Source organism: Rhea pennata, chromosome 4, assembly GCF_028389875.1.
Source record: "Rhea pennata isolate bPtePen1 chromosome 4, bPtePen1.pri, whole genome shotgun sequence".
Lineage (NCBI taxonomy): Eukaryota > Metazoa > Chordata > Aves > Rheiformes > Rheidae > Rhea > Rhea pennata.
In genome coordinates this window covers 34,785,195-34,807,818 of record NC_084666.1, presented here as the reverse complement: position 1 = coordinate 34,807,818, position 22,624 = coordinate 34,785,195, and the positions used below count along the sequence as shown (strand labels likewise).

The 22,624-nt window shown below is 38.2% G+C and overlaps 1 protein-coding gene across 4 annotated transcripts in view; it reads right to left on the bottom strand.

Annotated features, from left to right (window-relative positions):
• Nucleotides 1–3,985: 3,985 nt before the first annotated feature.
• CFAP97 (cilia and flagella associated protein 97) overlaps nt 3,986–22,624 on the bottom strand; it is a 35,475-nt gene continuing 16,836 nt past the window's right edge. For all 4 annotated transcript variants that reach the window (XM_062574661.1, XM_062574659.1, XM_062574658.1 and 1 more), the window contains 3 exons: nt 14,192–14,460; nt 4,882–5,032; nt 3,986–4,237 (listed from right to left, as the gene is read on the bottom strand). In XM_062574661.1, the coding sequence (XP_062430645.1) occupies nt 4,110–4,237; nt 4,882–5,032; nt 14,192–14,460 (548 nt within the window). In that variant the 3' untranslated portion in view covers nt 3,986–4,109. The remainder of the gene's footprint in view (nt 4,238–4,881; nt 5,033–14,191; nt 14,461–22,624) is intronic.

The window sequence follows — 22,624 nt, the reverse complement described above, 5'->3', positions numbered from 1 at the left end:
CTGCCCCAGTACTTCCATGCTTTTGTGAGAGATCCTCATAGAGAGTTACTCAGTGAACCTCTCTGCATCAAAAATCACTAGTCCTTAATATCTGTGAGAGAAACCTGAACACAAGGGGACCTGTCCTGAATAGCCTGGTATTATATACTTATATGCACCCTAGTAATTTAGGAAGACAAAGGCCACCTACCATCCAGTATATGCTGTGCTGCCCAATTCTGGAAGCTCTCTACTGGGGAGGGAGCTGCTGCACATCAATCTTTTCGCCAAGATGTTAGGAACATCAGGTGGGTCTGAAAGGTAACTGTCTCTAGAGAGCACAGCGTACTGCAGGGAGACAGGGGCAAGGAACCTGACACAGATCAGATCTTCCCTGTCTTTCTGGTTAAGGTGAAAACCTCCAATGCTCTTTAGGGAAGAAGCAGCCATCATTGCATCAAGAAACAGACATGCAGAGGGTCCACATCCTTGACAGAAGGGAAAACCAAAAAAAAAAAAACTTGCTAAGTCTTTCAAAAACATGAAGAATTTGTGGGGACAGCACAGTTAGTTATATTTATCAGGATCAATTTGCACTAGATAATCTAGGATATCAGGGAGATGAGCTATGAAGCAGACTCTCCCATCTACTGCCCCAGCCTGCAAATTACAGCACCTGGCTTTATTTTCTGAAGTCCTTTTCACTTTAAGCAAACAAAATCTCCCAATAACCATGTTTTAGTCCTAAGAACCACTGTGTGAAGAGTGCAAAATAGTATTTTAGGACTCTGCACTGAGTAACACAGCTGATTCTGGAATAAGAAGCGACATGGCTGCAAGGATTAGTACTATCAAATCTTGTCTCATTTTGAGCTGGAAGAGAGTTACTGGGAGGCACAGAGGTATTTTGATCAAGGTTTTGAAACCATGAACCCTGAAGACAACCAGCTCTGTAACAGAAGTATTAATGATGAACCCTGCTGATACCTGGAACAAGCAACGGACCCCAGCATAATATCAGTCCTGGAAGATGGCTTTCCAGATGTTGATCTGTATTTCTTACTTATCATCAGGTTAAAATTATGTTTTTTCCACTAGTCTGCTCATGACTTTGAGCAGATGAACAGCACAACCACCGTATCCAATGCTCAGTGCACCAGATTCTTAAGATTAACCACTTCCCTCCAAATGGAGCCATTTTTTCCTCATACTTTGGCTTGTTGATATAGAATGTCATAGTGGAATTATTCATCATCACTTGAGCATGACAGTCCTTACTCTGCAGCTAGAAGGCTTGCTAAGTGATACTCACTGCCCTCATCTCCACCACCTAATGCATGGACAGCACTCCAAGGGAAAGCACAAGCTCTGTGACCTGTTGGAAGGATCTGTGTGGTTTTTTTTTGACAATCAGGATAACACAATCCAAAGTTGTGTCTGCATATATTGTAGGTGGTATTGTATGAAGGTAGTCACTTGCTTTAGGACAATCAGACAAACCCTCACCTGAGTGAGGGGATGACAGCAGAGATGTCTCAGAACCTTCAGTAAAGGCTGCAGGCAATGTGAGGGAAGACAGGCTCCGGCAGAGGCAAAAGCCTATACCCCCAACCTGAGGTCTAATTCCTTCTATTTACCTTGAGTCTCTTGGATTATCTGGGACTAAAGGTGAATTCCAAATGACTCCAGTGTCTGTGGAAAAGTGCTCCTCACATTTCAGCTGTCCAGGCAGGGATATATCGTTCCTCCTTCTTCTCCTGATACGCACAGATCTGAGCTAGCAACTGTAAGATCTTTGGAACTGTAGGAATATTGTACAGCAGAAACCTGTCCTGGAAGGAGTACAACCCACAATGAAGCACGGATGCCTCCAGAGCGAAAAACAGGACAGAAGCATTGTACTCCATTTCTCACAGCATGCCCCCATGCTGTCACAAAAGTTGGTGATCCTGCCACTTCAGTGGGGAGATTGGTTGCTATCTTGGGGTGTGCATTAAACCAGTATGAAGAGAAGGAAACTGGGGAAACCAGTGTTAAGGAGGAAGGGAAGCAGCTCCTAATTCCTTTCAAAGAGATCTTCCTGAGGGAAAAATGGGAGAAAAGAACATAAAATGACAACTTACAAAAAAGCCTATAAGAAACAGGATTTGATAAGAAAAATTTGGTAAGAAAATAAGACGATGACTAATTGCTGACCTTAAACATTAAGTCACTAACAGGCAAAAATGCATCAATTAATAAACTGATTCTTCCTGTTTTCCTCCACTAAACCTAGTATGAAACATTTTTCTCACTGCATCCTTTGCAATTTCATATAAAATCCTGTAAGAAGCCAATGCAATGACAAACACAATTCACTTTAAAATGTTTTATTTCTTACAATTTACAAAAAAGTGACATACAAAATTGACAGTCTTACATACCAAAGTTAAATAAAATAAAATGAAGTGATTAAAAGTAATCCATTCTGTGAACTTCTTCACAGAAAATAATTATCATACAAACATTTTAAAATATTTAAAGCACAATCTTGATATTCACATTCAAGGACAAAAATCTTTAAATAGCGAATAATTTTAATAAGCACAATAGTACAAATAATTACAGCAGCACTATGCAAAAAAAATGCTATATAGTCCCTATGAACGAATGAGTAAGTCTGCAAAAAAGTCTGTTTGCCACAATGCTGCTTTCAGCTGAAAACAAATTGTCAAATATTGTCAAACAGCTAAATCTGATCAAGTTAACAGGTGTAGAAACTCTGCCAAATCATCATACAGGACCAAGTGACAAGTGTGTTACAATGCAAAGTATCTACAAGCCTAAGCCCTTATGCAAGCATGAACAAAGAAAAATAAGCTTCCCATTTTGTAGGGCTAAGACTTAGCATTACTGAATATATATATTTTGTTGTTTTTTGCATAATGCAAAGAGATTTCCTGTGTATCTCCTGGGAAGAGGCTGGGGGAACAAGTAGGATTTCAGCAACATCCATGGCCAGTGGCATCACAATTTTTGCTCTTTATAAGACTAAGCACCTACAAAATAAGCTCACTGAAAGTTTGCCTTTATATATAGAAAAAAGCGTAACATCTACCATTTGCTATTATCAATTCCATTAAATGTTACACTTCTTACAGATGGAAGTTGATGCTGAAGCCTGTCTGACACTACTTCAAATATTTGGTACAAACATAACATTAAAATGATAGGCTAGGGAGCATAAGCTAAAGTTTTATTCCAGTCTCGTCCTGCATTTTTTTTAAATCCTAGTTAACTGTTGTTCTCAAATCAGATGTTCAAGTTTCCCACAGCTCAGGTTTACACTTCTCAGCTGAGAAGGACAATGATTTGCAAACGCAGGGCCATGAAATACTTTCCTTGCTCACTATTCTCCAGTTTGAGAAATACCTAATACTTACACTGGTTTAAAATGAATCTGAAACTGCTGTCCATTTCAGATTTCAACTCCCGCCCCCCCATTGCTGTTCATATAATATCAGATGCTTCTTTCCCACACAAAAAACCTAATACAACTTCCCAAGTTCTTTTAAATCTGGAAGAGATACAGCCTTAAGTACAAAACAATGTTCATCACCTGGACATGCAGTAATACAAAATCTGCTTTTCCCCACTTCATGCTGCTGTAAAAAAGGAGATTCTCTCAGCCATAAGAACATGACCTCTAGAGTCTTGAAGGCTCACCTAAAGTAAGGACAAAAAGGAAGGACAATCTAGAAATTAAGCATATTCTCACAAGATTAATGCAATTTAAAAAATAACTTTTCTTTCTTTTAAGATTTACAACTTGGGCCTACATTGCAACAATACCATCCTTCCCCTTCATGGATACAAATTCCACATACGATTTGAGAATAAAATAATAATTAGGAAATTCTATTTCACTCACCTGTTTAAATACCTCATTCTCTTTCATAAACACTTTTCACAGCAAACACTGATTAAAGTGAAAAAGTTAATTTTAAACCATTTTATAAGCAATTACTTCATGTGCAATGCGTTTTAATCACCAAACAATGCAGAAGAGGAGATTCTTGCACAGAGAATTTACAAAAGCACTAGAAATAGAAATCTCAGGATCATCTCAGCCTGTGAGGCAAAGAACACACTTATAACCAAGCAGCACGAACATTAGTGGGTTTAGGTCTCTGTAACGCCCCACTGGATGAATCGGACAGAGGTTTTTCGTTCCTATGGCTTGCTGTAGTTGATACACTGGATGCCCTTGAAGTGCCTCCTGTTAACACACACATACACACAAAAAAAGTAAGAACGTTCATGCTGGATATTATAGGTGACTTCCTCCTATATTATCACTAATGCTCACTACCATAGTTTCAAGAAAAAAAAATCATGAAATACAAAACCAAAATGTTATGATCGATTGTATATGGTTGGAACAAGGAATTCAAGTACAATGCAGTGGTTCTTAATCTGACATGTATGGGTCCCTGGGGACTCAAGATCTACTTCCAAAGATTACACAAAAAATTTCTAAGAGAAGCAAGTCTACTGTTAGTATATTTATATTTGCTAAATGAAAGGTTTTTTTCCTTTTTCCCCCCCTCCTTTTGATAAGGAGTACTGGTTACTTGAGGAATGCTTCTTTACAGCAGTGATTTTTTAACCTTACTGGCAAAGCTTACTATCAAGATGACTTACTAGAAATTTAAAATGGTAAATAAAAAGTCATATCATTCATGCTTTTGGTACGATTATAAAAAAATCACTTTGAGTTCTGTATGATAAATCAGCAATCTAAAGAAGATGGAAAAAGGAACTTACTATTCTTGGCAACAACTGCTTCATAATTCTGAACTGTAAAAAGATAGAGAAACACATGCATAGAAATGTAACAATCTGCAATCCCATAGTACTTACTCGAAGGGCTAAGCTGGCTGAAAGATGACTTTCCTCTTCTTGCAGCTGGTGAAGAACTTAGATAACTCATCTGGCGCTGATAGTCCATCAGTTGTTCAGAACGCTTCATACCAGCTGTTGGTTTCACTGCTTCCAGTCTTTTCAGAAAAGCCTTAATATCAAAGAAAATATCATCAAGGAGGAGAAAAAGAGAAGCTACAAAATGAACATTTACAAACTTATTTTTATTTGTACTGAGAAAATAACAGTTTTTAAACATTGCTCATCTCTCCGCAATCAGCATGAACAATGCCACTGGTGACCAGCATATGCTATTCTGTTCATGTTCAGTTCTTTCTGTGCTGCTATAATAAAACAAAAGTAGCATGTAGCAGCTAAACATCATCTGTTCCATACTGAGTACATCTTTAGTACCCCATATTTCTCCATACTTTGTGATGACTTGAAACTACACATCTGTTCAGCGGTGGTAGTGATGGCAGGATTATGTGCTGCTTGCTTCTAGTCCTACTTTTGGTTTCTCCTCTCTTCTAGAGTTAAATTTCAGGGAGAAGAAGATTTTTAAACCTTCACTTTGCAAACATACTTAGATCATTTTATATTATCCTGCAAGGCCCCCTGACAGAACTACTGATCTCAGTTCTGTGAAAGTAGTGTCAAAAGGAAAGCACAAACATCCATTTGACACTGATATTTGTGTTATTCTTGAATGAATTTTAAGAGATTCTAGCAGCAATTATTGTTCTAGATATTGTTGCTCTTGTAGAAATTAACTCTGGCAACCATGTAGCCCACACTGAGTCAGAACAGTTACTTGCACAGTATTTGCAAGATACAGTTTCTCATTCTTCCCAAATACTTTCACTTGAAACAGGATGTATTAGTTTAAAAATTTTCCCTAATGTTATAAAAAAGCCCCTCAGCGCTAAGACAGATTAGGAAGGACCCAGTTGCGTACAATTGAGTTAAGAACTTAACACTTCTAATACATTTGGCCTCCAGTATTTGCCTTTCCCTCAGCTAACTAACGTCAGGCTTGATGACCTAGTGATTTTTGGCAATGAAGTAACCATCATTGATCAGGGTTATGACATGCATCCTGTCAATGAGAGATGATGCAAACTGCAATTACACAAGTCTCGAAGATACCCAAATAGCTCTATTAATAAGAGTGTATTATCTAGATACATATATGGTAGAAATCAAGAAACTGTACAGGCAGACTTTGAAATGATCATTCTTTCCTCCCTTCCTTCGATTATGTTTTTTTTTTTTTTTTTTTTTTTTTTTTTAGGAATAATAAATTTTTCAGAAAGTGATTTGAGAAACAGTACAGCATTCACGCGATGTTAATTATTGTCTAGCTGTAATAGGAACCTACAAGCTTTCTGTAGCTCACGCACGGGAACTGGAAACCTACACAGTGTGTGCAAGAGAGAAAGGACAAGTCACTTTGGCTCTGACGTCGTATGTCACATGTGCTTGCATCAAGTGCCAGTCAGTTCATCGTTGAGTGGAAATACCTAAGTAAGCAAAAGTCAACGGAAGGACTTCAGCTAGAAATAGCTCTTTGCTAAGAGCTAGATGCAGAACACCACGAAATGGTAGACTTGTATGTAAAATGTTGGATGTAACATTTAGAGACAACTCCAATATCATATCTTAATACAACTATATACATTTAGACTTACAAAGATCACTTTGATTTACCTCCAATATTAAAAATAGAACCTCTCAAAACATTCAGCTCCATCACAAATAGCGAGCTAGATTATAGAAATGACATTCTTTTCCTATGAAAGCCAAGCATATTTTGAGTCTGCATTCCAACTGCAACAGCTTCATACAACATACATACCATAATATTGCAGCAATTTCAGGCTTAATTCCTAACCTGAATATTTGCATATGCCCATTTTATTCTGGTTTAAAAGCTATTATCTGCTTTTACTTTTATGCCTGTAATTTGACAAGCATCCAATCCCTATTATTAAAGCAAAAAAAGACTTCTTATTAGTACTAAAAAATTACTTTTAAAGTAGATTAACACTGGGCATTATATAATCCTCAGTTATAAAGACAGGAGAAGTGTATTATGTGGTGTAGAAATGCTCCCATCATTATTCTAAGAAAACCTCTTCTAATGGAGGAGAGGGTAGTTTCTCTGGTACCCTTACTCTCTGCTGACAATTGCACCAAGGGCATGTTAACTTGTATGCCATTTGCAGTTAAAAGTTTTGCTATTTGAAGAACAGCCTACTGCATTCAGAAATGAACTCATCAACGCACTGAAATGTCAGTCCGGATCTATTAAATCCGTAACTCAGAACTAATCTGATTCTTACATTTTTATTACAAACACTTTAATCTTACAGTACTTAACAACTACATTGTACAATGGTGTTAAATTACGTTCTTCTCAGTTATACATTTAAATTCGCCAGTTCTTTGCTTATGTTCTCCTTAAAACAGTATCTTGAGAAATGGACTGAAGAATGTTGCCACTGTTCTTGTTCAAGTGCTAATTTTCTTTAGCCTTTATCTTATACCTCTAAAATAAGTGGAGACTTTGTCAATGACCTTAAATGACTGAAGAATCAGGTCACATAACATAAGCCCAGTGTTCAGAAACCTTATCAGGTTTAAGGAGAAAGATGAGTAACAAATGCATAAATTGCAGTAATGCCATTAGTTGCTCTTAATTATGTTGCATCTGCTTAGTTGACTCAAGCTCAAAAAGACATTAGAATTCAAGCTAATCAATGATTTTCACAAGTCTTCTCCTCTGCCATGCCAAAGAAAAAATCCACTCAAAAATCTGATATCACAAAATATCACTGATAATCTCCCAGTCCGGCAAAAGCCTCCCAAGCCTTCTATTTCCCCCTCACCCTCATCTTTTATTATGTTACTGAGTTTACAATAAAAGTAGAATAAAAAACAAAATAGAAAACCACAGAAAGTGTTCCTGTATGATTAACCTCTAGGAATAGGATTATTCTTTATAAATGTAGACATCTAGTGTTAATATCCTTATAGACACATGTTGTCAATGACTGAAGCAAACCTGAGATTGCCAACAAACTGGAGAACAAAAGAACCACACACCTCATTAAAGGACTGGTGCTATACAGTGGGCTACGATAAATGCTGTTAAAAAACTGCTGTCTTACTAGGACAGCACTAAACCCAATGCTAATGCTGTCTGTCAAAGAAAAAAAGTCAGCTTTCTGAAGTTTTTATTTTGAAAAGAAAAAAATTGAAAAATGCAGCCCTCCCAAGTTCATTTCAGAGAGAAGGTAACAACTTTTACATTTCTTCCTTTTACTTTGCTTTTCAAATGCACAAAGACTTCATTTCACCTCCACTGAATCCTAACTAGCTGACTGGTGTGCCTTGACAGCTGTTCAAATTTATTTATACTATGCCTCCTCTAATGTCACTTATATTAGAGTGACCACACTGTCCCTTTGCAGAGTTCAGCTGGAGGTAAGAGAAGATAACAGTGTATTCAAGGACACCTTTTTGTCCTTGTCTACATACGGATTCGTAATTTTCTTCAATTGCCAGTAGCATTAATTAGGTCTAGGCTGACAAATTCTAAATGTCAAAAAAAAAAAAAAAAAAAAAAAAAAAAAAAAAAAAAAAAAAGCCCTAAAGTTCTTCAATCTACAGAAAAGTCTTTTTTACTGGATACTTGTCATATTTGTGTGACTGGTATCCACACAAAGTGAACTGAAAGTACAACCAACCAGAAAACTGAGTTGTGTGCTGGATAACCAAAGCTTTCTTGAACCTAGCGATTAATCAGTCTGCATTATAATTACTACAGCAATGTTCAGGAATCTCAAGCTTGAGTCAGGCACCAGCAGAACAGAAAAGATCTGTCCACAAAAAGGCTACAGCCTACATGTTATGATCACAGAACTGTACTGCACTGGCACTACATTGCAGTATATTTTAGGCAGGCATGGCTCTGCATCGGTCCCAAATTCTGATACCCACTGCTGATGAGGGGATCAGGGCAACAGCATTCTTTCCTTGTACTGGACTTAGTCATCCTGGGAACTACTGACATTTTACATCAGTTGTGGCATAAAATGGCTTTGAACTCAGTAAATGAAAATATTTTATAAAGTCCTGTCTACCTGAGATTCCAAGGAGCCACCAACCCAACACCAGTATTTCTGAGCACACAAGAAGTCTCAGAAGACTATGTTCTCTTTTGTAACTGCATTCCCTCCAGTTTTCTCCCTCATTTCAAGACCAGAAAGGCAGAACAACCTTGGTGTTTGTCCCACAGCCATGTAAGTGTAGGCAGCAACCGAGGCCTAAAGCTCATTGACCTGGGGGCAGTCCCTGGTGAAAGGAGAAAGTGAAGGCAGAGGAAAGGTACCGTGGGAAGAAAATGAGAGGAGCCTGAGCACAACCCCACTGCGCCAGCACCCTCCCTCTCCCGTTCCTTTCCCAGCCCCAGCAGTTACCTCTTCTCTGGCAGCAGGTGGCACGGGAAGCATGGTGCAGCACAGTACAGGAGAGAAGGCTGTGGCTCAAGCTAGGATATATTGTGCATGTGTATGGTGGCAGCCAGTTAGATGAATGACCAGAGGCATAAACTCTCCCTCATCCTTTTTTCCCCCCATCCCATAACTGCAGCCTGTCAGCACATTAAACCAAGCAGAGCCAAGCAAACACATCAGGGCAGCTGAATGGCGCTTCCTTCTCTAAAGGAAGTGCAGGTTTTCCAGCAAGACCACAGAAGGTCAGACTGCAGGAGAAGGGGAGCAGTTCGGCTGGTGGATCTCTGGGCTGGTAGAGGCTGGGCTAACCAGAGGTAGCGGGGGAAAAGGCTTAATGGCATCCACAGCGCAGAAGTCTCCAACAGAAGAACTGAGGAGCCAAGCAGGTGGAAAGGAAGACAGCTGCTGCCGAGAACTGCGCTACGCGACTGGGAGATTGGTGAGCGAGTGTGACTATACCGAAACCTAACTATCTGAAAGTTAGATTTGGTGGGGCTTAGGGTACATTCGGGCAAGTTTGAGGAGAGGGAATGAGTAATATCAATCATTATGTGCAGTGAAACAGAAAAGCATAGGAAAGGAAGAAAGCACAAAGTTGTGCGGAAAAGCCAAGCTACCACAAAAAAGAACATCCCCGCCCGCCTTGATTTAAGGTTTGAGCATTGCTGTCCTGCTGAGACTTCCCAGCGAAGTTCCAACGTAAACTGCAGAGATCACTTCTCCACTAGGAACTGGGCTGAGCCCAGCAACTTAGCTCACTAAGGTCGCCCAACACCTAAACCCCGGTCAGGGATATAGACAGCTAGATACACACACAGACATATATATATACAAACACACACACACGTATAGGCATGCACACATGCATACACACACACACTTTTATACATATATTTTTAAAGCAACATATGTATAGAATTACTTTAAGTTTTGATGAAGTGTTTCAGGACTGGGATGGTGACTGCAAATCTGCATTTCATGGTCCACAAATGTTCATCTGATCATACCAGTCTAGATTTTACAGACTCTACAGTTCAGATCACAAGTTTCCAGCCTATAAATTGAAAGCTATTTTATCTATACTAGCAAAAGAATGTACGTAATGTGTCAATATAAACAGAGACATATACCTGCAGACACTGGAAAAAAGCAATACACATCAGTCACACTCACGTCCCCCTCCACTGGAGGGGGGGATGGGGCAGGGGGTATCTTCATACACAAGAGCGGATTGTTTTCTGAATCAACAGCATCCTCTACTGGCAAGAGCCACTCTCGTGCCTTGCTCACTTGCATAAGCAATCAGAAGCAGGCTCCACTTACAAAAGCACAGAGCCAAAAGCACCACGTGGAAAAATCTGCCATTGATTTTAATGACCATCTCTTCTGCCAACTGTATTTTTTCCACAAAATTCCTACTCATCACATTGTAACTGCTGTTCTTTATAGCAATACACCTTTCTAGTCCATCACAGCTTTTTCTAGGAGAGTCTGTGGGGGGAAACATATGTTCCATGTACCTCCCCTGTTCCTTTTCACAAGGCTAGAGAGACAAACCTCTTCAATTCCTCCCAAGCTTCCTAGCACCTAAATTACTTTCTCTGCATCAGCCTCAGATACCAAATGCCTGTACCAGAAAACCAAGTTGCTTTTCTGCAAACAGTAAATATAGGCATCACTCCAAGAATGCTCTAATGGAACAAGTGAAAGTTCTCCTTAGACAAGGTGTTAACCTGAGGGTAAAAGGTTATAAAAGTTGTAATCCCACAGGAAAAAAAAAATCTCTGCTGTTAAACTATCTGACTTTTCATTCTCCCTGTAAGGACTACAGGATTATCAGTCTGTCTCTATGGATAGGTAGACTCTTTGGACCGAATGGGAGGAAGAGGACAGGAAAGGACAAGACCACTTGATACTAAGCTTGTCTTTATGCCTAGAGATAAAACTCAGCCTTTCTTAGAGTTCAAGAAACCTTTCTGGGGTGTTAACAGTTACCGGAGATTGAAAGGGGTCACAGAATGAAATCTTGTGAAAGGTTCAGGTGGCTGAGAAAACATTTTCTCCTTCAGCAGAGGACTAATCCAAATAGCTTGTTGAGGGAAATGAAATTCTGAGGGGAATAAACTAAATGGCACTAACAGAGCTCAGCCAGCGGAAGTAAAGTCCAACATCCCCATTGTGGAATGGCTGGACATGGAAGATCCAAGAAGATCCCAGCAAGCAAGGTTCCTAGGACTGTAGGAACCTTTCTCTTTCTGAATTATTTGTAGAAGCCTGCCTCTTTCTACAACAAAGATTTTACACAGGTGTATCAAGCAGTATATTCAGAGACCACTATAAGCACAGTTAGCTTTGAAAAAGGCCAGAGATACCTACATTTAAAGGCCTGTATCAGCCTATATCACCATAGGTCTTGCATTAATTAAAAAACAAAAATAAAAAACCCCACTTACCAAGAAATAAAAAGAACGACTGATAAGGAAGGTCAATGGAATTCCAGCTCTAATTTACAAAGGACAAAGGTGAAGAAAGCTGATGACCAGGAGAAACAACAAAACAAAACCAAACATTGCAAAGCACATATTTTAGCTGTGCAACACACACACACACACACACACACACACACACACAAAGATGAACAGGCAGGGCAGCTCTTTCATTTAGTCTCTGAGAAGCATGTCAGACACATAATCCCAACAGGTACTGCTAGAAAATCACTGTGTTACAACTGTGATGCTCTGGGTGCACATACACTTCAAACAGAATAAGAAAGCATACAGAATTGCTTGAAGATGAAAGAAACATTAAAAAAAAACAAAACAGAAGAGCTGTACTAGTAAACCACTCTTCTGAAGTGAGCAGAGCAAAATATATTATCATGCATTTGGAGAATGAATAGGCCAAATTTTTTTTTATAGTCTAAAATAGCATGATGTCCTAACATGAATTCTGAGACATTACTTTGAAGTTAAAAATTTCCACTCGTGTTCCTGTATTTAATGCCTTAATAACTAAAGCATAAATGAATAAGTAACTTAAGCTTAGTAATTCTTCATCTTCAAGCAATCACCAGTCATCTCTAATATGCATTACAGCAACAACATGTGAAACGACCAACTGGATTTAAGCCTACTGAATTTTTGAACTGAAAGCTGCAAAGACAAGACATTCTTGGATAAAATACTGCAATAAATTGAAAGAGAAGCAGAGTAAGCAGAAGTTATTATATACATTGACATTACAATAACTATCTAATGTGCTGTATTATCTATCAATACATGATTACTTCTAGATGGCAAGCAACTGGGACACAGCACCTCCTTTCTGCTGCCTAACAACATACTCTTATGAGCAAAGTCTATGTAAAAGAACAAGTCTTGCTTTCAGTATCTTAATAATAATAATAATAATCCCATAGCATATAGGGAAATTTATCTTAAACCGATTAAAGATACAGAAGTCTAAAAACATTTATTCCCCAGACAACATGGAACATCAAACATCTATGATATATATTCATGACAAATTCTTTCAATCAAAGTAAAACAAAAAATTCAACACACTGCAAATATAACCTAATAAAATATCCCATCACAATAAAATCCAGACTGACAAGGGCATAGGAAAGGGTAAATGAGAAAAATCTGCAAAAATCTCCCTTTACCTGAAAGTCTTTGCAAGGTCGTCTTTTAGTTCCACATTATAGCTTTTCTGGAATTATTTTCCATAACGGTTCACAATTTGATAATACACTGCTGTTCTTCCCCCTTTTTATTAAGCAATTTAAAGTGTGAAGTATAATGTTCTTTTGATAGACTGTACTCTAGAGGAGCTAGGAGAAAAATTTCCTACTTTGAAAAAAAAATTTAACAGCCTAGATCTGAAAGCCAGAAAAATTAGAAAGTAATGTATTTTCTAGAAGTAGACAACTAGATTTTTTTTTTAACATTGAATCCACAGATATAAGGAAACTTCAAGTTAAATTTTGGCTGAAAAAAAAAATGAATAAATTACTTCCATTATAACTTTTCCAAGTATTTTTTAGCTGTATTTTTACCTCCTCTTCAAATACATTAAAGAACAATTAGATATGAAAATGTTGTTATCTGTAACACAATTTGTTCACTAGAAATAACTTATTCAAACCAGTCATATTTTTGTCATTTTGTCATTTGACAACTCTGCCAGTATCCCTATTTGAATGAGTCTGGATTTCTGTTTGTCACTAGAAAAAGTGATTGTGATTGCTATGTATATTCATATAATGTGTCAAGCAGAGAGCTACAAATATTAAAAGTGATGTTTAGCTATAAAATGACGCAGAAACAGAATTTACATTCATATCGTACTCTCTGTGTTCCAGATATAATGGGTTCAATGTTTTCATACTGATTGCTTTATTTTTTTGCAAGGCCATTCTTAGGAGATGGGTAATCATGATGCCTGAATGAGAATCAACAGAATAAGACTGCTACGGGAAGTTATGAGTATGTTAACAAAAATGGCTATTCCTCTTAAGTAGAATGATAACTAAGTACAGCAAACTTATAAAAAGCAAACTCTGTTTTCACCTGCAAAAAAGATAATAAAAAACTCCACTATATGAACAAAATAATTACTCATACAGCATAGGGATGGAAATTCATGGCATGGCTAAATCAAACACAGTAATTTCAGACTAACTGCAGTAAAGCTACAGGTGCTGCCTAACTAGCTTTTTTTAAATATTTAGTGGTTTATTGATATTGAACTGTCCTCTATTTACTGATTTAGTATCTCTCAAGACTTACCAGGTTTTCTCTTTCAATCCTTTGCTGTTCCTTTTGCCTGTTGAGGGCGCTGTGGTACAATTTAGGAGGGGGAACAGCTGATTTCTTCAGAGCTGCACTTCTGCTTCTTGGCTTTGCAGACTGTTTGGACAGTTCTCTCAACAGCCTTTGGTTTTCCCGATCAATTTGTCTTACTTCTTCATTTGTGAAAGAGTAATTTTTCCTTGATCCTTTAGATGGCGGATCAATGATTATTTTTTGTTGTTCCTTCTTCTCCAACTGTAGAAAAGCTTTAAAATGGGGGGGGAAGTAAAATATTTGATTAAAAAGAGATATAAACATAGCATTTTATTGTTAGAGTTTATTTACAAACCTGAAAAACCAAGCCATGTTCTGTCCCCTTCATTTGAATTCCAGATTTAGGTATTTCGGAATTTTTCAGGGATGTCTTATTGTCCTCAATGGATTTTATACACTTTTCACCACAATGTCAAGCCAATTTCAGCCCTAGTTAAAATAACTACTTCTTTCCCATTAGGAACCCCCATCTTCACATTTCAGACCCGTAACTCAGAGGAAATGAACAGCTGCAGCGTGTAGTTATCTGTGTACCCGAAGATAATGAGCAATTCAAGAGGATCAGCAATATACACACACACATTCTGTGAGCATTTAACTTAAATATGGCTGTTATTTAGAAATAAGAACATAAATCACCTTAACATGCACGGTCATTTCCTCTGAGTATTCAGCACTCCTGATCTGCCCTTTCACATTGAGCACCCCTGATTTCCACCTTTACCTGGTTGCTTTCCCAGCTTCCACGTTGACACAGTATGCTCACACTTCCTGCCCTCCACAATTTTTACTGTAGTTACTACAGTACAAATAATCAGCATAGGTAGCCACATATATGCTGATGGGGTTACCGTTATATAGGGTAAATGCAGCATTGCACATAATTATCATCACAGCAATGTTATTTGTGGTACTAATAAGCATCAGAGAAGTTCTCCTGGCAACAGAAAATAGCTTCTAAAAATCAGGACTCGAAATAATCCTACAGAGCTAAGAATTAATCTATAAATGAATATTTAGATGTTTGCACATGGAAAGTGATTTACACTTTGTTCCAGAGATATCCAAAATATCTGTCTCAGCTGGGAGGCAGAATGGAAATGATTTAAATAGAAAGCACACTGGAGAACCATGACACAGAGACATAAAACACATTTCCTGAAGGGATTTTGTTGATCTCTTGTTCCCGAAGCGCTCCTGCATCATGTTGGTGCAGGAACTACAAAGGGAAAGACGAAAATTAAACTTCATGGATGGAGAGAAATGAGCATATATGACAGAAGAAGAAATAACTGGGGCCTGGCAATATTAAAAGCAAAAACACTGACAAATTAAACAAGGACATGGGGTTTCAAGATAGAAAAACAGTTTCCCAGTACAAAAGAATGTACACTTAATAATTCAGCACAGCAAGACAGACTTGCACAATCACATGATAAGAAAATAACTGGAAAACTTCACTCATGCCAGTGCTAGTTAGGTACGTCACAGTACCACTGGAGCTCAGCTGGAGTCTTGACCTGTTTCCAAGCCTCTGCTTTCTGAAGCTCTGCAGGCAACTGTTTTAACAGCTTTGCTGTAATGGTGTTAAGCCATAAAACCACTGCAATGTCTGTGTCACAGGAATGGCTGTACCAGGTGAGATCAAACCGCTTTTCTGGAGCTGGGAGACAAACCAGCAGGTTTTACTGAAGCCACTCCCCACATTGCTCCAAAAGGGACCTTTCCCCCTTACCCCTAAAAGCCCCACACAACCAAAACCAGCAACCAAAGCAGATACCTTGAGAAGAAGAAAAAGTACAGAATAATCATGCAGTAGTGTATGCAGTATGTAGTAGTATTTCCTCAGTCAACACTTGCATATTAGCAATTTTATGGTGAGGAACCTCCTGAGGTAGCATTTAATAGTTTAAAAACCTCAGAGTGATGAGCATGTTCTTTCTTAAAAGGAAAAAAAAAATCTTTATTGTAGTACCTCAGCTTGACTATTCCAAAATTGATGCAACAAAATACTGTCTTTGAGTTAGAAACAGCATCTAGAAATTGAAATTTGAACAGTTTAGGAATCTCAAAATCCCTCTGGAAACTAGCAAGCTTGCACAGTCAGTAGTTAGCCAATACAGACAAGAACTGATCTTGAGAACTCTGACTGCAAGGCTGTCAGGTTCAGATTAGCAAGCATTGTTTTATTAAATTGTCAAGAGAAGGTGCAAATCACCCTAAATCTAAGACACAATGTAAAACAGTGCAGGTATGTGTGCTACTCAAAAGATTAATAAAGTATAAATGCCTTGACAAGCATCTTTATAATGTAGTAAGTTATTCTCAAGAGAAAACTAGCACAGCTGCCAAGCCATCTGAGGAGACAAACCTGAGATATGACTCATCTGGACAAACCTACAAGGGACAAAAAGAAATTCAGAGAAAATAACTCAAACCACAAAATTCACATTAACATGAAGCTGCAATGTACTTCTCAGTAAAAGATAATCAGATCTATCCTTATGGGAATGCACGAAACGAGCACTGCAGAATACAGCTGAAAGAGTATTTTGCACAACTGTCTGAAGGAGAGATTTGTTACATATCACATGCAACCAAGTTACATAACTGAAAACATTATTATGAAGACAAACACGCAATTTCATCTTTTGCCTTACCTCCACAGCACAGCACCTCACAGGTTAAAGACCTCAGGACACATCCAAGAGTGGAAATGAGACCGTGGCAAAGAACGGCCGTTCATGGGAAGTCCCAGCCTAGCTTTCTGCCACCAATGCTATCAGTGATGCAGTCTCTTACAGGAGACACTTAAACTCCTGATAACTGTCAGTGAAATTTCCAAATCGTTCTTTTCTTTTGTGAAAAGTATGAACTAATCAAATTTCATTTGAAGTAATGACATTCTGAACAAGGATATTTTTAATTAGAAACACAGATTTCACAGGAGTGTTTCACAGGTAGAAACACTCCTGCAGCAGTGAACACCATGGTATTTTACCAGAAGCTCTCAGGCAGTCATGTGAACACATATTTACGGAAATGTGCACACATTGCTGTAGTGGGTATTACTGCTTATGAACGTGAGCAAAACATGACAAAATTTTACTGATTCTAACTTTATTCTTGTCTTTCAGCCTCTTCAGTCACATCCTCCCCAACATATGAACACACACTTCCTTTTTACATTCATTTCTTCTTTCTTCCTCCTTTCATTAGCTTCTTAGGTTCTGCTGTGAAGAGTTACCTAGTGCTGCCTGAGCGGAAGACCGCCCCAACTCCCAAATTAATCTATTGATCAGCTTTTGAAGGACACAGGGTTCATGAATTTTGCACTTAAGTTCAGACCCAATACAATATGTGCAGCAGACAAGTTTTCCTCAAAGGAATGAGGAGAAAACATCAATCTAAAAGTTTCTAGTTCCTCACTGTTTTCTTCACTTCCTCAAAAACACTTTTTATAGGCCACGTAGGAGGCTAACTAAGGAAGAAATGCATTTGAACTTTCACAAGCAGATCTTCCCAGCAACAGTGCTGCCACACACCAAGGCAGCAGATCAGACAGCCCATTAAAAGTAGTTCTGTTGCTCTTCCAGCTGGTAAGTTAACAAATAAGGGTACCATTTTAGAAAGTTTTGAGATTTATGTTAAGGAAGAATTTAAATGGTTAGTATCACTTCACAACAACCTTCAATTGACTTAAGCCTACCCACATGTAACCTCTTCTAAATCACAGCAAATGCTACATTGTTATCCTTAGGAACTGTGTGACAGGAGAGTTTAGAAGTTTAGCAGAAGAAAAACTAGAGTAGAAGCAGTGGAATGCATGGTGAATCACTTAACGAAAGAGAATCACTACCGTTTACCGGTTAAGTGCCTGTCCCCACAAAACATGCAGGGGAGCAGGAGAGGACTATGCAGGAGAAATCCATGGAATCACTGCCCATTAAACTGCGCTGAAATCAGTAATAGTAGCAATCTAACGAAGTACTGAGCAAAAGGTTCGACTGGTTTTCTTGAAATATGGGGAACAGTGGTCAATCAGAGCCACAAATTATCACTTACAGCAGTACTAATCAAAAGTACCTAAAAATGAGGCTTCTGACCCTGTAACTTTTCTAATCAGCAGTAACAATTCTTCTTCCAAAGCTACCTAGCTGAAAACCTTTCCAATCTGCACTATTATAAAATGCTACTTGTACAGCAGAATTTTACTAATGCCTCCACAGTTACTGTAACACAAAATTATGTAATCCACAATGGTATGTATGTCCAAAACGCACTAATTGCACTTTTCCTGGCCACAAGCAACATTGTTTTCATGGTGAAGGCAGCAGATTCCAATTGCTATTTAATATTTCAAGCACAGTTAGCAAAACTCAAATACTTGTCTAACAAAGTTATTTGAATAATTAATTCAACATCAGCACTGCTATTTAATCACAATGTGCAAGCGTTTGGTTAATCTATTTTTGCAGCGTTCAGCAACATGAGGTGATATTACAAGTTTAAGTTATGTCCTTCAACTCTGAAGAGTTGGCAATTTGTCCTTTTCCTTAAGTTAAAATAAAATATTGTTTACCTGCAGCTTCATGCTCTACCACTGAGTAATAAGCTATTTCATAAAATCTCTACTTAACATTTCTTTTTCAGCCAGACCATAAATCAATTAATTTGGGGGAGCAGGGAAGGGAAGAGGAGGGAAGGGAGGGTAAAGAAGCGGTAGCATTTGCATAAAGATTTGCACAGTGAGCAGTCCTACTTCTCCTTTTCTGATAAGCAGTAACAGAAAATGTTCTGGTATTCATAGGATATCTGTGAAAGCTGGTTTCCATGGAGAGACATCTGACTTTCTTTTAAGCGATAAACAAACTGTTTAGTGCTCTCAGTTTGCGAACATTGAAATGACCTTGCAGAGTAAAAAAGGGACAACCTTTATATAAAAGTCAAATGATAATTAGCAAGTTAAATGCATTGGGGCAGGATGATACAGCTGTCCTAATGGTATTAAGGCAAAAATTAAAATCTAGCACGTTTCACTGTATCTGTTGCAATTCCAGCAGAAAAATGCATTAAATTGCTTCAGGGCTTGCTCTTTTGAATTTGCCTGGTGTTTTTATACTGCTTGCTATCATGTCTCTAACAGACATTTGAAAACCATAAAAGGATTAAATCACAGTTCTTCATAAATGTCTAATACTTTCAATCCAAATCTATTCCCTTGTAATATCACTAAACAAATATTTCCTAGAATATCTCTCATGATAGACAACTTTTCTTAAGGATTTCTTAGAATTTGTGGTTTGATGTTTTTTGAAGTAAAGGAGAACATGCTTATGAAGTACAAATTTTCCTCTTTAAAAATTTATGCTTAAAAAGGGCTGCTATTTATTTCTTGATGTCATGAAGAAGACAATAGACACCACACAGACACAGAAAAAAATCTGATTCCCAAAATTACACATCCTATGGATGGTGGGAAAGCCTGGATCTCCTTACAATCTTAAACTGTTCTCAAACTTCTTTTCCCCCCGACAACGTTAAATATGAGAATGAGCTAAGATTTGCTCTTCTACCTCAATATGAGTTACCAGACCTGTGAAAACTATACATACATACATACACACACACACGCACTTAGTTCAAACTATGAACATACGAACTGAATGAAGTTTAGAGAAAAAAACATTCAGGTCAACTGTAAAGTTTGTGCCATATATACACACACACACACACACACACACAAAATATATATTAACAATTCACTTCAAATGTGCACATTGTTTACAAACTAGCACAAATACACTAGTTCAGTATGAATAAGCACACAGATGTTATATCCCTAAGCAGAGAAAATTTCAGTTACACAAAAATGTTTCCATTTCCTGAGTAACAGATTATAGCAAAAAAAGTTAAAGCAATTGCTTCATACTCAGCTGAAGTTATTTCTTAGCTTGCTATACAAGGTTTATTCAGGAACACAGGGTTTTTTACTTGCATAGTAATGATACCTACATCATAGCGTGAGGTAAGAATAATTCCTATTTTACAATGGAAAATCCAAGGCACACAAGAAGCGAGGCAATTTAGCATAGAGCATATAGGTCAGTGGGAACTTTGAGGATAGAATATAGGTCTTCAGTCTGTGGTCCAATGTCCTACTTACCCCATCACACTGTCTCCCAACTTAAGTTAATAATAGATAATACCATGGATTTACAGATTAATTCTCACAGACACTCCTCACAGACACTCCTCTAAGCAGGTATCAACCCCATTTTACAGATGAAGAAAACAAAGTGCTAAATTCTTTAGTACTCTTCTTTAGTGCACAAGGTATATACCTTGTGCAATCATATTACTACTGTATTTAAATCCAATATAAATTCAGATGAAATATGCACAGCAATTGTTAGCATACAGCTCTGAACTACAGAAATCAATATGCTTGGCTAAAGCCAGAGAGCAAGTCTGTAGCATAATGGAATAGAAATGGTTGAATTTTTAGTTCACATCCTACGCTTAATCTATTGCTTTAGCTGCATAACCTCATTTCCTTAAAAAGGCAAGAGACAGTGGATCAAGATACAGACTCAAGCAAAATGGCACTAGAAAAAAAAAACCCACAAAATTTCTACTTGCAGCTTTCTGAGACATGGACATTTATGCAAGCAATTCCAAAACCAAATTTTTGGCAATCCATTTCCTTGCACTGGCATATTTCATTCGCTCTTTTTGTATTCATGTTACTCAAGAGAGTAACAGAGAAGGAGTAACATCTCTGACACTTACAACTGAGTTTTGAACACTGCTCTGAGTTATCTCTTATTCTAACTTTCATTAAGGTATTTAGACCAAGGTCAGGCCTACGAGCAAAGCAGAAACAAAAATCTCAAAGAATTATGTACAGAAACCCTATGTAACAGTGTTAAACAACTGAAGAACTACATTCCTACCTGAAAAAATATAGTCACGCACATATTTCTTTTCCATCTAGGTGGCAAAAAACAAGATAAAGCAGGACAGGTCTGGAAAAAATAAAGCTTAATAACCTTCAGTAACTGAAATCGTGAACACCTGTGTTCTTTGTTCCACCGATAAATGCTCAAAGTCCTAAGCAGTGTGGCTGTCCGACTCCACAGTGCTGCAACATTCTCATACTCGCGCCATAGCGGCGATCGGCTACATGACGTCAGCCCCAGCATCACAATGAAATGACGTAAAACTCCTATACCTTGACTTCAGTGTCTACAAAAATGACAGGATTCAACCATCACCCATCATTTTATATACACTTTAAAGAGGCATGCTGCCCAAATAGGAAGTGTCTTCCATGAACAGAGGTAAAAACACTAATAAGCAGTTAAATAGTTCAGCAATTCACAGTTACTGAAAAGGTGTTACAAATAAACTGAGGTTTGACGCACAAGGCAGCGATAATTAACAAGTAATCTAGCCCAGCAGGTTGAAAATCATGGCCCATTTGGGCCAAGACTGTAACATAACCCAGGCCCACTTCACTATTCCAGTCTCTGCAGTTGCAGGGCTTCAGAGGGGCAGCGTCTGCCCCTCAGGGAAGTTGCCCCTTCCCACCAGGATTTGAAGCCTCTCTGAGCTAAGCACCAGCCACACAGTTATAGGCCTGATCTGGAAACAAACAACAACGGAGATCAACACAGATAAAAAGTTTCATTGGTTTACCCAATGTGAGAAATAAACATTTGCTTTCACGATGACCCGTAGTCTCTAGTGATAGTGTGAAAACTGAAGGTTCCTTACAGCCAAAACAGTGTGCAGGAAGCTGGTGCGCACCCCATACCATAAAATGGTAGCTTACAGATACCTGGGCTCTACAATTTCTTCATTGCATTTGCTTATCTGTCTTCTTTTGTGCTGCATCTGCTCTCAAGACTGCTCTGCTGTTCACATGCCCTTCTTTTATTAGCATGCATGCAAAGCCATGCCAACGCAGCCACACAACCTCCAGGTCCTGAAAACACCACATTTTGCATTTTACTTCCCTTTGAAAGGGGGCTCAACTCCTGTCCAGCAAACACTGATGCAAGGACTACAGTCACATGCTTTGTCTTTGGCAACACACAGAATCTGCTTCTCTCCAGCTTTCAAATAAATCTTTACTCTGCCCTCAGCTGCTGCTACCCAGTCAGGTTCTGTGGTTCTGTCATTTCTGACTAGTAGTTCAGCTATTTTCCATACGGCGAACTGAGGGCACACTGCAGAGTGTATTACTTGGTAAAGTTCACTTCAATAACAGCATATATAAACAGATGACTTTTAGATGTAGTAACTAACTTATCGTTTATCTTTCTGAATCTCTCTCTTGTTCAAAATTCTGGTCTCTAAAGAATATTTCTT